Genomic DNA, 15,194 nt, shown 5'->3' on the forward strand with positions numbered 1-15,194 from the left:
AGAGACCTATTCGTTACTGCATATTTATTTTTACCATTGTTAGAAACAGATTCCTGTGCTAGATGGACCCACTCTTAGGCACTTAACACAAAAATTAACCCCAAATGTGGTTATAGACCAAGATGTATTACATAGATCTTTTGAAAAATACATAGGTCTTTTGAAAAATGAAAATTGAAAGAGGAAAGAAAAATATCTTGTGTTGTATTGATTTACAGGAAAAGTAAAGTTAGAGAAAGTTTAGGAATAGTTCTAATTTAAACAGTGAGTTGTAATTATAAATTTTTTCATAACAGAATCTCATAACTGTTTTTTAAAATCTGCACAATTTAAAAAATTTTACATATTCATCATCAAAACACCCTCTCTGTCATCTAGAAAGGGATCAATTTAGGCCATATGCCAATATGGGAAAAAATAAGAATCAGGGCTTTTAGAGAAATTTACTGATATTAATTTTATTATTAGATATATTATACCCTCATGGTATGATGGAAAAAAGTGAACTTGGTCTCACAGATTTCCTTGCAGTTGTCAGAACGAGAACTTTAAACTCGGGCATAAAGGCTGAAAGTTCAGTGTTCCCTCTATCTACTTTACCATATTGCCTCTCATCAAAGAGAGTGGGTTAAAGGTGTAGAGATATAAATATATTTCTTTTTCATATGTTAATTGTTATGCTTGGATCCTTTCAGCATAGACACCCTGCTGAGTTTTGTCTTGTGTAGTAGTGACTCTCTATTGGTTTAATGCTTGAAAAAATGGCTTTGTTTATTCACAATGATTTTGGATTATTTACTTATGTCACATCTAGCAGACAATACACTTAGTTTCTAATGAACAAAGACATGTTTTTACAAACAAAGAGAGCTGTTGAAATGTGACAGAAGGAAATTTTCCTGGATTTACCCCAGAGTTGGAACAAGATATGTGGCTGTGTAATGTGATGAGTTTACAAGATTTCAAAAATCTGATAAGTCAAAAATTTGGTCAGATGCCATAAACCTATACTGCTATTTAATCTTGAACTGAAGCATTTAATTTCATTTGAAACACTATGATTTAAAACAGGCATTGTGAAATAGAAACTTAAGCTTATGCTGCATAAATGACTCACTGTTTTGGAGCTTATCCCTATTATGAAGTTTGTAGTTTCTGGATGGAATGGGACATTTTATAACATTAACCCACAATTTTTAAAGAACTTGACTTATTAGGGTCTTTCTGTATTTTAAAAAACATTTTAAATAGAAAAACTAAACTTCTTGAGGTTTTCACAACACAGGACCCTCATTCAGGAGAATAGTTCATAACATATGACAGCTATTTCAGCCAAATCATCCCCTCCCCCCATTTATATTCTTAAAATGTGTCAACATGAATAATAGAAAAGGATTTAAAAATTCCTAAAAACTCAAGTTATTCCTCCAACCTGATACTTATAACATCATACCTGTTTCCCTATTCCCAGACTCATGGAAATCATAAGCAGTAAGTGAATTCCTATTGCGACCTAACCAGTCTTCCATTCCTTTCTCTTGTGGAACCAACAGAAATGCTTTTACAGTTTGCTCTCGATGCAGATTGAATATACATATAGTATTAAAATTACCTTTGGAAATTTATATGAAATCAAGATAATTGGAAATAGCAGGAACTAGAACATGAAAATTGCATAAGGTTTCATATAGAATTTTGGATTTAAATGTTCTATGCTTTCAAATAAAAGTTGAAAGTGATGGTAACATTATCTTTTTCTGCTTTTGAAAGTATGATTAGAAAAATGCAAGTAGAATATGAATAAATAAAAAAGACACTTTTTAATAATAATATTTTCCCCTTCTTCCTGTTCTCTCTACCTGATACAGAATGTGATAAATTGAGGAGAGATGGTTATCGAAGCTCTCAGTACTACTCTCAGGGACCAACTTTCTCTAAATCCAGCTTGGCCTGTGACACCTGTAAAGATGAAGATGAAGAAAGTGATCAGAAGGTAAAGTCACAAACCAAGTGAATATCTCAAGGATATTACTGATATTAAATTTGACCGTGTACTCAGAACTATTTCTGAAACAATCTAAGGTAGTAAAAAGAGGCCTGGATTTTCAAGTAAGACAATGTGGGTTCAAATCCTTGCTCTGTGATTTACTAAGTCTGACCTAAGCAAATTATTTCCCATCTTTGTGCCTTCATTTTTCCCACCTGCAAAATGATGGTTCTCTAACATCCTTTCCACATTTAAATTTTGTGATCCTAAATATCTACTTTATATTGACTGAGAACAAAGATTAGACTAGTCGATGGAATAGACTAACAGTGTAGTCTAATGCTATTTTAAGTTTGGGGTTTGCTTTCTGTGTAGTTTCTATTCTCTGATAATATCCTTGGGGTAATCATACTTATTTACTTATAAGGTAAATAAAAATAAGTTTATTTTTATGGCTGGAATGAAGATAAAGGTTTATGGGGATGTTGGATTTTTCAAAATGTTTAATATTAAAGTAGTATTGAATAACCCACTAATTACCCAAACAAAAGTTTGATTAGTTTTATGTGGTTTTAGTCAGTTTAAAATCAGCTTTAGGCTCTAAGGAGACTATGGCCAAAATGATTTTGTTATAGACATAAATATAAAGGTGTTTGATGTGAGAGTCCATTAGTGTCAGAAATGTAGTATTTTTACACCCAAAAAATGAAAATAAGAGTTAAATATGCTTATTAGTAATTTGTTTTTGTTTGTTTTTCAATACTGTCGTTAAATGTTTAGTTTTTATAAGAACTTTATGTTGCTGATGCTTCACTTTCCTTGAAGGATTTTCTTTGATCTTGATATTTTATAAGTGGATTGGGTGTAATAATGACCAATAGCTTTAGTTGGGTTGTATAATATATTAAAATGTCATACACTACAACCTCATACAAATATTAAGGAAAACATGATGATTTCATTTGTAGACCGTACCCAAGAGCTGTGTTCACTTCTACCAAGATTGGAAAACTGGGATTCAGTCCACCCCAAATCAGTGGTCCACTGGATACCGACAGCATCTTTGTAGAGAAACTGCCTATATTTTACAAATAAATCCAGTCTCATGGTAAAGAGGAACATAATTTCAAAAGTTTAGGATAATTGTACGTTCACTGATAGGATCATGTTAGTGGATTCAGTTGCTACAGGGGTCCTAATAAGTCAACAAGCATTTATTGTTTGCTGTGTGCAAGGCAATAAGCTATGTTCTGGGAATACAAATACAAGCAAAATGAAGTCCCATCCCTCAGGGAACTTATATTCTAATCAGGAAAGACAATGCAGGAAAAGGAACTGAAAGATGGAGGATGATGGAGAAGGGAACTTGGTGGCAAAGTTCAGATAGTCAGAAGTGGAACCAGGAGAAGGCTAAGGCATGGCTGGTTTCAACCCTTCCTCAAAATGGAAGTTCTTGGGGGGAATGTAACAATGGGAGGAGAGGGCCACTTCACTGATGGGAGAGGAAGCTCTCTTCCTTGTGTCAGTTAGCTTTTCTCTATTCTGCGAACCCAGACTAGATCACTTAACCCCAAACTGCTCACTCTTAATTGTGAGCTCTCATAAGAGAAACTTGTAGATGGAAACATACAAATCCATCACCACTAGAGGAACACCAAAGTCCATGTGCTTCTGTGATCATAGATACTACTATTATCTTTATATATATCAAAACCACTGTATCATATGCTCATGTCACTGTTGATCCTAGATGTTTCTACATTAATGGCTATTCCATAGGAATATAGGGCTCCATGGGATAGTAGAAAGAACAATTGTACTGGGAATCAAAAGAGCTGAAATCTAAGCTCATACTTTTCCCTCTAACCAGTTCAGTGACTTTGAATAGATTGCTTCATCTCCCCAGGGCTTCAGTTTCTTCATCTGTGAAATAGGGAGGGTTTTGTGATGTGTAGTAGAAAGATCACTAGAGTTAGAACAAAATGTCCTAGGTTCTAATTTTAGCTTTGACTCTTACTAGGTAAGTGACTTTGGACAGACAAGTCATGCTGTTCTCTGAACTTTAGTTTAATATGCTCTCAAGCAAAGAGATTGGAAATGGATAATTGCTGATCTTAGATTTAGTCCAACTACCTCCTTTTACATATGAATAAACTGAGGCCCAGGAAGGTTAGGATACTTTTCCAGGGTCACATTGTAGTAAGAATAAGCATAATTTGAATCCAGCTCCTTGAGTTCCAAAGGCAGTGCTCTTTCTATCGTATCTGAATTTCCTTCTGGATCTGGCTTCTATAATCTGATCTATTAGATGATCAAAAAGTCTCCCTGGAAAGAGTGTTCTGAAGTTAAACTGCCTATTTCCTCCTCATTTCAGAGCTTGCTACTCAGCCATCTAGTCACCCCACTGAAGTCTTTAAAGGTTTCTACGTTCCCTTCTGTGCTGTGTTTCATTACCTTTGTGTGTCTTAAACCATGAAGCTGACTAATAATTTTTCCATCTTCCTCCCTTTTTTTGAGTAATGTTTAGCATGTTAGAATATTTTTATATGCTTAGAATGGAAAACTATTGAAATTCAATAGTTCAATTCCAGCGGGCAATATTGTGATAAGTAATGTGATAATATTTTGTGAAACATAATTATATTAAAAATATCTTTGAAATTATTACATGAATAATTTTATCAGGCCAACTTTTGGTAAAAAGAAAAGGTAGAAAAACTATCCTTTTATGCATTACTCTATATTTTGTTTTATTTCTTAAACTATCCAAATGTTACTTAAGACAAACTGTTGCTCAGTACTCGATCAATTAAACACTAATTGTGTTAAGTAATGCTATTAGAAGCCTAAGAACATTATTTTGATTTTCAGATTTTTTTCATTTAAAATTGTGATGATTTTTAAATAGATTTTATAATAGTAAAATTAACTTCCAGAGCTTTTTGGTATAAATTTAAAACAATTTACTTCAAAATACTTTAAAAAACTAAAATACCTTTTTACTAATGTGTCACTCAAACTATAATTTAGTACAAAGCAGATAGATGGGCAGATGGGAAACTGACAGCTTTGAATAATACTGATTAATGGAGCACTGTTAACTGTCACTCCTATCTTAAAGCATAGTAGGATTTTACCCATTAGCAAAATTGCCTCATAAGCCTTTTAACCTTCTACAGACTTTAAATGTTTTTTCACTGAAGTTTGAGCTTGTAGGGGAGGAGAATGGGAAAGACTAATATGTTTGATTTTTTTCAAAATACCACTTTAATTTTTTCTGCCTTATGACTAGGTTGACTGTGAGGTGATTAATTTTTTATCCCCAGCCCCTCTCAGAGACCACTTACTCAATTATAATAAAAAAAAGTGTCATCTGTTTCAGTGGAAGTAGTGCCCCTCCTCTAATGGTGAAATGTAAGTATTGCTTAAATGTAGTAAAAAAAAAAAAACCACATAAATGAAGAAGAGAAAATGTGTTGCTTATACCAGGAACTGACATTTCATTGATTTCCCTTTTCATTTTCTTTCCTGGTCTGATGAAAATTCTATTTGATTACACTAAAAATGTGGGATAATGTATCACTAGTATTCATGAAATACTAAAAGATCTCGAAGAAGGAATCTAGTTCATTGAATAAATAACTCCATTGAGGATTTGTTGAGATCACACAGATCAAGCTACGACTATTTGGGCTTTATAGTTAATAAGATTATAGACAAACTAAGTTAAAAACAGTGATAATCCATAGTAGACAACCTCAGAAAGAAAGGATTAGAACATTTTTTCCTAGGTCCCACAAGTTTCATGATCTTAACTAAACCATATCAGGTAGCATCTTCATAAAAGTTACTGGATTTGAGACAAGTTCACATGTGCTACTGTGTATATGGATTTAAGCTTCTTATTTTCCTGGTGGAAATGAAAATTGAGGCAATAACAAAAAAGGACTTTCCCACCTTATTACTAGCTTGTGTTTTAAATTGCAAAGACAATAGTTTCAGGAATCATGCCCCTGGCTTTCTGCATAATTCATCCTTTACAGTGATTGTTGTACGTACAAGTGTATGTTGTATGTTCTTGTTGAACCGATCTTTCCTTATTCTTTCTTTTCTCTCTTTCTCACTCAGCAGTCTAGTTGTTTAGGCTATCTCTTTGAGTGTTGTGTTAACGTCTGCAGTGACTTGGTCCCATGGAGCTTCAAGGTACCTGTCCACCAGCTGCCATACATACAGCTTGATACCATTTTATTACATCTTCCACCTTTTTTTTCACTCATAACTAATGGATTAATCATAATATTCTCTACTATGGAATTTGCCTTGTAAGATTGTAGAATTGGGATCCATACTTGCTGCTTTCAGTAACAAAGTATAGAAGCAACATGATGTAGAAGGTGAGGTCATGAGCCCTGGTTTTCAGTCTCCACTATGCCACTTACTGGCACTGTGACTGTGGGCAAGTCACTTAACCCCTTTGCAATTAATACCCCTTATCTCTAAATTGTGAATAATACTTGTGTACTCTGTGCCTCATAAGGTTATTGTGAAGAAAGCGCTCAATCAACTGTAAGATACTATGTAAATATGAGCTGTTAGCATTATTACATGTACATTGACCATCATGTGCTAATGGAATACATTAGGATCATATCAGCATTAATATGGTGGAGTTCAGGTAGTATTTTTATTGGGAGTGGCATTAAATGCCACCTTCAGGGAAGGAAATGCTAGGAATAGGAAGCCTTAGTAATTGAAAAGGTAAATGAGAGATTTTTTTAAAAAAAGAATCCCATAATATGAGAATGGATTTTAAACTTTCACCTGGCTGTTCATTAACAAGCTAGAAAATTAAAGCATTGTCTAATATTGTTTAAGTTCATCCAATTAGAAGGAAACCAAATAGGATATATCTGATTCACAATATGTAACTATTGGATAAATGTGAGAATGACTACCTCTAGAGATTTACAAATAAGAATAGACTTTAGTACAACTAGCATTTATTAAGGAGACAGTATGCAAACAGCCTTGTACAAACAAAATATAGAGATACAAGATGACTGATAAGTTGGGGATAATTTCAGAGAGAAGATCACTAAGAATGAGTAGGACTGGGAAAAGCTTCTTTCAGAAAGTTGAACTTTAACTGAGACTTAAAAGAAGCCAGAGATGTTAACAAGATAGATGAGTCTAGAGAGCTTTATAGACATGGAGGATGGCCAGTATAAACACTGAGTCTGGCGATTAATTGTCGTGTTCAAGTAACAGCAAGGAGGCTGAATATCTGAGTACATAGAGGGGAGTAAGTTGTAGGGAAACTGGAAAGCTAAGAAGGGATGAGGTTAACAAGGACTTTGAAAACCAAGCAGATGATGTTATATTTGATCCTGGAGGTAATAATAGGTAACCACTGGAATTTATTGAATTAGGGGATAATATGGTCCGACCTGCATTTTAGGAAGATCAATTTGACAGCTAAGTGGAAGGTAGACTGGAGTGGGGAGAGACTTAAGGTGGGGAGACCAACCCATAGACTATCCCAGTTGTCCAGATGTGAGGTGATGAAGGCCTGTACCATGGTGGTAGCAGTGTCAGAGGAGAGAAGGGGTGGCATGTACCAGAGATGTTATAAGCGTAGAAAAGACAGGAATTGACCATTGATTGGGACATGGAGGATGAAAGAATGAAGAGTAGAGGATGATACCTAAGTTGCTTGCTTAGGTGACTGGAAGGATGATAGTGTCTTTAATAGTGATAGGGAAATTTAAAGTTAGGGGAAGAGGGTTTAAGGTGAAAGATAATGAGTTCAGTTTTGGACATGTTGAGTTTAAGATATGTACCAGACATCCAATTCAAGATATCTAAAAGGCATTTGGAGATGTGGGACAGGAGATCTGGATGGAGGTTATAGCTGGACAAGTAGATCTGAGAGTCATCTAGAGAATAAAATGTACCTTGTGCAAAATGTATTTAATGCATAGGACAATGTGAAACAATGAATTTCTTATTAACATATACTATTAAATTATACTAGCTTACATTTATAGCACATTTCAGTTACAAAGCATTTAGCATTTATTATACCATTTGTTCCTTATAGCAACAGTGACTAGGTAGGGCATATATTTTTATCCCCATGTTATAAATGAGAAGACTGAAGTGTAGAGCAGGGTAATGACAACCAGCCCAAGAGGATAGACAATTAAGTGACAGATTTAAGACTTAAATTCAAGTGACCTCACACTGGCTTCTATATCCTTCCCACTAAAGCATACTGTCTGCCCTTTCTATAACCAGCATACACCAGTTTGCTGCCTGTTTTTGTACAGCTCCCCTCCCCACCCAGCTAAGAATGGCTTTTACATTTTAAAATAAACTTTTATTGTATTTTTTAAAAATGTAAAATCTACTTTTTTTTTTTTTTTTTAGCTCTGAGGATCATGCAAAAATAGGCTTTGGGCCAGATTAGCAGACTGTAGTTTCCTGACCCCTTGCTATAGAATAAAATCTAACCAGTGATTGCAAAGTGTTACTGTAAAGGCTAAATTTTGCTGAGGCAACTAGGTGGCACAATGGATAGAGAGCTGAATTTGGAGTCAGGAAAACCTGAGTTCATATTGCACTTGGCTGGGTGATACTGGTGAAGTTGCTTCAACTCTCTGAGTCTCAGTTTCCTCATCTGTGAAATGATGGTAATAATAGTGCCAACCTCACAGGGTTGTGATCAAATGATCACAGGGTGAGGATCAAATGAGATAGCAAACGTAAAACACTTTGCAAACCTTAAAGTTCTATATAAATGCTAGCTATCATCATCATCATATTTATTATTAACAATTTTGCTAGGTAATAAACATTTGTTAGATGCCTTTTACATAAATTATGCTGTATTATGCGCTACATGATAATATAGTTAAAAAATAGGAATTGTGCTACCTGATCCTAAAGAGCTTATAGATTTCTTGGTAACCATGAAACACATTCAAACCAGCTTTTAGAGGAACGTGAAGTGACTTCTCAATGTTGTAAAACAAAACAAAAAAAAGCACAACAAAATACTATACTATGTTTGTATAATTTCTCTGTTATTTTTCAGTCTAAAATGGGTGGGGGGAATGGAAAGAAGAGAAATACATGATTATTTAAACATCTGGGTCTTGCCGGGTCCATTCCACTCCTAGGAATCTTCATTACTTTTTTAAATTCTCAGGTCCATTTGTTAAATAACTGTTAGTCAGAATTACACAATAGTCTATGAGAAAGTGTTATTTGGAAATTTTATATAACAATTATTCCTTCCTATGCCCCAGGCAGCACTCTGAGAAAGTCTCATAGAAAGGATGCTTTAAGAAATAGCAATGGAAATTTTTTTATAACACTGTGTGCATTTATGTGTCAATATTTTAGGGAGAAAGGAGGGCATTCTGAAAACTTGCAAATTGATCATAGTGTTTCACATTTCTTTTCCTTTAAAATTTCTGATTTGGAATTGTAGCAGCAACCACACTGGCATACCCAAGATGGCTGCTAGTGCAGGTTCTTTTATCTGCTTTACTAGGAAAGACAGCTGTTTCTGGGGTCAACAATCTTCTTTAATTAAACAGAAAAATACAAGGAAGAGAAATAAAGACCAACAGGGCTCTACTGCCTGAATCAAAGCAGAACTGTATATATACACACACACTTTGCATTCACCATTGGATTGAGAGAGCCTTTACCTCTGAGTAGTCAGGGGGCCTGAACATATGACCACTCAGGGAATCATAAGAACCTTCTTGTAAGCAAGCCCCCAAAGCAAAAAGCTCACCTCTCAGAATATATACTCTTTCAGCTAGTAGGCTCAGTGCCTAATTAGAAATTAACAAAAGGTGTGTAAGCCTTCTTACAGTTCCTGGCATGTAGTAGGCACCTAATAAATGATGGGTGATTGAATGGTTTGTTTTTCCTTCTCCTACTTCCTCCAGTTGTAAACAAGCATGTACCTGCTCATCTTCTTCCCTAGGCAAGATAAATAATATTAACTAATAATAACTGTTATTTACACAGCACACGAAAGACTTTATATCAATATTTAATTTGATTATCATAATCACATTGTAATTTAGGTAATGCAAATATTACTTTCCCCATTTTATAGATGAAGAAACTGAGAGTTACTGATGTTAAGTGACTTGACTATCATCACACAGTTGGTTAGTTTCAAAGAGGAAATATGAACCTAGGTGTCTCCTGCCTGTGTGTAGTACACTATCCATCACAGGTTCCTTCCTTATGCTTGCTTTGAGAATACTATCATAAATCCAAGTAAGAAGTTATGAGTTCTTCAAATGCAATAGTAACTGTATGAGTGGAGATAAGGATATACCAGAGATACTGTAGAGGTAGCATTAAGAAGACTTGGCATTGTAGGATATAGAATGAGGGAATTGGGAGAGTAAAGGATGACTCCGGATAAAAACTAGTTAGTGCCCTTAACAGAAATAAGGAAGTGTTGAGGAAGGTTGAATTTTGGGAAAACATGAGTTTCCTTTTTTGCATGGTAAGTTTGAAATAAGGAAAACCCACTTAAAATATACAGGAGGCAAATTGGTTAAACTGGACTAGAACTGAGAGATTAAGGTTAGATCAACATTTAGATATCAGAGTTACCTAACTAGAGATAATAATGGAAAGCATGGGATCTAGTGAGATCATAAGAGAAATGAAGAGTTAGAAGATAAGAATTTGTAGGCAGAGCCCTGGGGGAGTCCTACACTTAATAGGCAGAAGAAAGATAATGATTCAGCAAAGAAAAATCAGAAAGAATGGTTATACAGAGAGAAGGAGAAACAAAAGAAAACAGCATTATGGAAGCTAAGGGTGTTCAGTATCAACCACTGAAGACAGATCAAGCAGTAGCCTGAGGACCCAGAAAAGACTATTGGATTTTGCATTTGAGATCATTAGACTATCTCTGATTAAGAGTCTGAAACGTAAGATATATTTAGGGACCTAACATAATTACATCCTCTATCTATTATAGCAGCACTTTTTGTATTAGCCAAGAACTTGAAACAAAGTAGATGTCCATTAATTGGGAATGGTTAAGTAAATTGTGAGGAATATGAAGAGTACAAAGAATCATGCAAAGACTTATATGAAATGATACAAGGAACCAGGAGAGCAATATACACAACCAAGAAAACAATATACATAATAACAACAATGGTATGAAAGGAAAGAACAACAACAATATAGAAACTAAGTGCTGTAAAGTTATGATGACAAAGGTTGGCACCAAAGAAGAATAATGAGAATGTACCTCCTTCTTTGGGACTATGAGTATGGAACTCTGAATATAATGTCATGTGTAGTTGATGTTTCTGTTTGCTTTGCTGAACTTTTTTTTTCCTTTCTTTTTATTATAAGGAAGGGGATAGTAGAACAATATATTGGGAAAGGAAGGTAATATAAAAATATTTACAAAAATTTAGAAACAAAAACAATAAAAAGAGGTTATTAAGCGTGGAGATGAATGGATGCAGAATATAAGTTGTAAGGGATTGAGAAGTGAGTGGGAGCTGAGGAAATGGTGAGTGATATTTTCTAAAAGTTTGACTGTAAAAGGGAGAAGACATCTAGGTTGATAACTTGAAGGAATAACAGGGTCAACTGAAGTTTGTTTTTTTTTTAAGGTTGGGGGAGACATTGTCATAATTGAAGGTGATGTAAAAAAGTCTGTGGATAAGGAGAAATTGATGATCAAAGAGAAGGAATGATTTATAGGAGAGAGGAGTATAAGGAGGAGAATGGGATTAAGAGCAGCACACTAAGAAAAGTTAGCCTTAAGGAGGAAAGAATAAGGTGTGATGAAGGATTTTGACATTTTGAGGAGATGACTATGGCATTTATTATTATTATTTAGTAAAATACAAGATGAAATCCTTTATTGAGATGGAAGAAAGAAGGAGGATTGTGTAAGTTTTAGGCAAAAGGAGATTTGAAGAATGTGATAGAGAACCAATCAGGCAGGAATAAATTATTAGTTAGGCCCCTGTTGAGATTAGATAACATAAATTATATTGAATCCAGGCAGCATAGTTGCTTTACCTTTTCTAGAAGCAATCAACAGCATATAAAGGAGGAACAAAGAAGACTGATATTGAGGGTAATCCAGACTTGCTGCTTGGCAAGGCCTGACTCTAAATAGGACAAATAGACAAGTGATTCAAATTAGCTAATGGCATATGGTTGAACTTTTCAACTATATGGTAAAGACTGAAGGGCAGAAAGTGAGACTACCACAGGGGTGATGGTTTAGGAAAATGAGAAGGATTGGAGAGATCATGAAAAGTATAATTAGTAGTAGGAGGCGTGCTGTTGAAAGTGACAGTGAAGGTTAGGAGGATGTGATTGGAGAGGGAAATTTCAGAGATCTGAAACATTGAGGTAGAACAATTATGGATAATGATCAGATTGTGGTTGTGTGGTTGGAATGTGTGAAGATGGAGTTTGTTGACTTTTGAGAGGTTGGTGAGTAAAGAAGCCAAAGTGTTTCGGAAGATATTACTATGTATATTGATGTCTCCACTATGAGGTCAGGGGTTAGGGTAGAGATGAAGAGTAGGATCCAAGGCCTGAACTCCTTGGAAAAGGATAAATAATGACCTTTAGGCTAGTAGATGACTTCAGCAAAGATTGGGACAGGATAATCAATCAATAACCATTTATTTGTTCAGTACCTACTATTTGCCAGTCACTGTGCTAAGCTCTGGGAGTAAAAAAAATAGAACAAAAGATAGTCCTAGCCTTCAAGTAGCTTACAATCTAATATGGTAGATAAGATGCTAACAAAGCAAGTTATATACAGGATTAAAGGAAATAGGAAATAATTAACAGAAGGAAAGTACTAGCATTAAGAGGGTTTAGAGAAGGTTTCCAGTAAAAGAAGGGATTTTCATTGAGACTTAGAGAAAACTAGGGAGGCCAATAAGCAGAGTGGAAGTGGGAGAGCATTCCAGGCATAGGGGACAGCCAGAGAAAATTCCTAGAGCTGAGAGATGGAGTGTCTTGTTTGCCAGAAGGCCGTTGTCGCTGGATTAAAGTGTACATGCTGGTAATAAGCATCAATGAAGTAATCCTCAAAGAAGAGCAGGCCGCTGAGTCAAAGGAATTGTTTGAAAGTGAGAATAAGCAGCAAAGATATGTTGGCTCTTCTTGGCCTAATGTTTCACAGGAAAGAGAGGAACATTTAGTATTAGAGATGATGGTTAAAGATGCATTTTCTTCTAAGGAGAGCAAGGTTTTTCTTATAGGAAGATAGAAAGAATAGGTAGTGAAGAGGTTCACTAATTTGTAACCACAGAATGGGATCTCTAGACACAAAATGTGTTAGGAAGGTATAGGAGGATGTAGACCCTGGAAAGGTGAGGCTGAGGAGGATGTGAAGAGTTCACATACAGATACTGGAGAGAGAATTTTCACTTCAGTAGGTAATGATTCCAAAGTGGGTATCATGTTTTAAGAAGGACATTGATTATAGAGGTTGGTAAATAGCAGATCATGACACTGAATTATTGTTCCATTTGCATTAACTATTATCTGAGTTTTACTTGCCTGGGAAATTTTCTCAGAAGAGTATGTGGAGCTTTAGAAAATATATTGTCTTTGTCATTTGTCATATTGATGCAATCCCTCGTGACTGTCTCATGGAAGCTGAGGTATATGGTATAGTATTGTTTCATTGCGACAGTTATCAATTCTGACACTGTCAAGGAAAAAGTAACCTGCTGGTTACTGGGGCCTATCACTAACATTGAAACATGCATAATAGGCAGAACAGTGTTTCACCAAAAACGGACAAAAAAGAGGAACTTTTGTGTAGTACAGAATAGGATCGTTCATCACCTGAATACTTTCTTTCTTTCCTTTTAAAATGAAACAACAAAACAAACATTATTTTGTTAATTTTGGGGTTTTTTTTTAAACCATCATATTAGACCCTGTTGTAAAGTTATCTTAACTTCACTGTTTAGGATAAGTTGAGTAAAAGTATCTAACCTTATTTCCAGCTATGGTTAGGGGGCTCCCACTACCTTGAAAAATGATTCATTTGAGAGAGAGATAAATATCAATCCCATTCCTGCTTTTGCTGCATCCAGACATGATTCTAATTGTCTCCACTGAATCATAGATTTAGAGCTGGGAAAGATCTTAGAGATCATATACTCATTTTATAGAGGTGGAATCTGAATTCAAGATGGATTAAATGACTTACCCAAGGTCTTTTAAACATATGCATATATATGTATGTTTATATGGACATAAACTTGTGTGAATACATGTACGTGTCTATATACATATATCTCTATATCTCTCTGTTTGGGCTATGTAGTGTTAGAGTGTGGATAGTGGTGGAAATGTTTTGCAAAGACAGACAATAGGCTGCCCTCTCCAAAAAAAAAAAGGCTGGGCGTCTCTGATACATCTTTACGCTTCAGTTTCCATCTGCCTTTCAGTCATCATTGCCAATTGTAACAGTTTGATTAGAATGGCATCAAATTTGAATCATCTTAATTGTAATGACAAATTTAAAAAGGACAAATGTAATAATATTAGTGATAGCTATTTTTAAATCAATGTTCTTTTTCTTTAGGCCTCACCATGTCATTAAGAAGAATCACATACCATTTTATTTGTTGTGCCTTAAAAATAAAAGAAACTGGAACTCCTTTAAAAGTAGTTTATAACAGGGATAACTTGAGCCAGCTCTATTGAGATCTATTAATGAATATTCAGATTTTAGTATGCCTTTCCTCCCAAAACCTTTGCTACTATCATCCACTAAATATGTACATACATATGCAACACACATATACTTATATACCTATGTACCAGGAATTTGTTTTCTGTTATAATGATGGTACATTGTTTGTATTGTGCCATACCCATGTTATATCATTTAGTGCTCTCAATAGCCTTTTGACATAGGGTGAGCATTCTTACTCCCATTTTACAGATAACGAAACTGAGGTTCAGCAAAGTTAAGTTGCCTACTCAAGGCCCCCAGGAAGAGCAAGTGGCAGAGGTGAAGCCAAGACATAGATCTTCTGACTTGTCATCCTGTCTATTTTCCAGTACGCTACTATCTTCTCACTGTGACTTCAGTACTGTGTTTCAAATTTTATTGAACTGATTTGTCATAGTGTAGTAGAATACTGGACTAGGG

General features: G+C 35.0%; 1 protein-coding gene across 2 annotated transcripts in view; it reads left to right on the forward strand.

The window, feature by feature from the left end:
- The window catches only part of NHSL1 (NHS like 1), a 171,450-nt gene that overhangs the window by 129,585 nt on the left and 26,671 nt on the right, over window positions 1-15,194 (forward strand). For both annotated transcript variants that reach the window (XM_036766479.1, XM_036766480.1), the window contains exon 3: window positions 1,869-1,993. In XM_036766479.1, coding sequence (XP_036622374.1) covers window positions 1,869-1,993 — 125 coding nt within the window. The remainder of the gene's footprint in view (window positions 1-1,868; window positions 1,994-15,194) is intronic.

This window comes from Trichosurus vulpecula, chromosome 7 (assembly GCF_011100635.1).
Source record: "Trichosurus vulpecula isolate mTriVul1 chromosome 7, mTriVul1.pri, whole genome shotgun sequence".
Lineage (NCBI taxonomy): Eukaryota > Metazoa > Chordata > Mammalia > Diprotodontia > Phalangeridae > Trichosurus > Trichosurus vulpecula.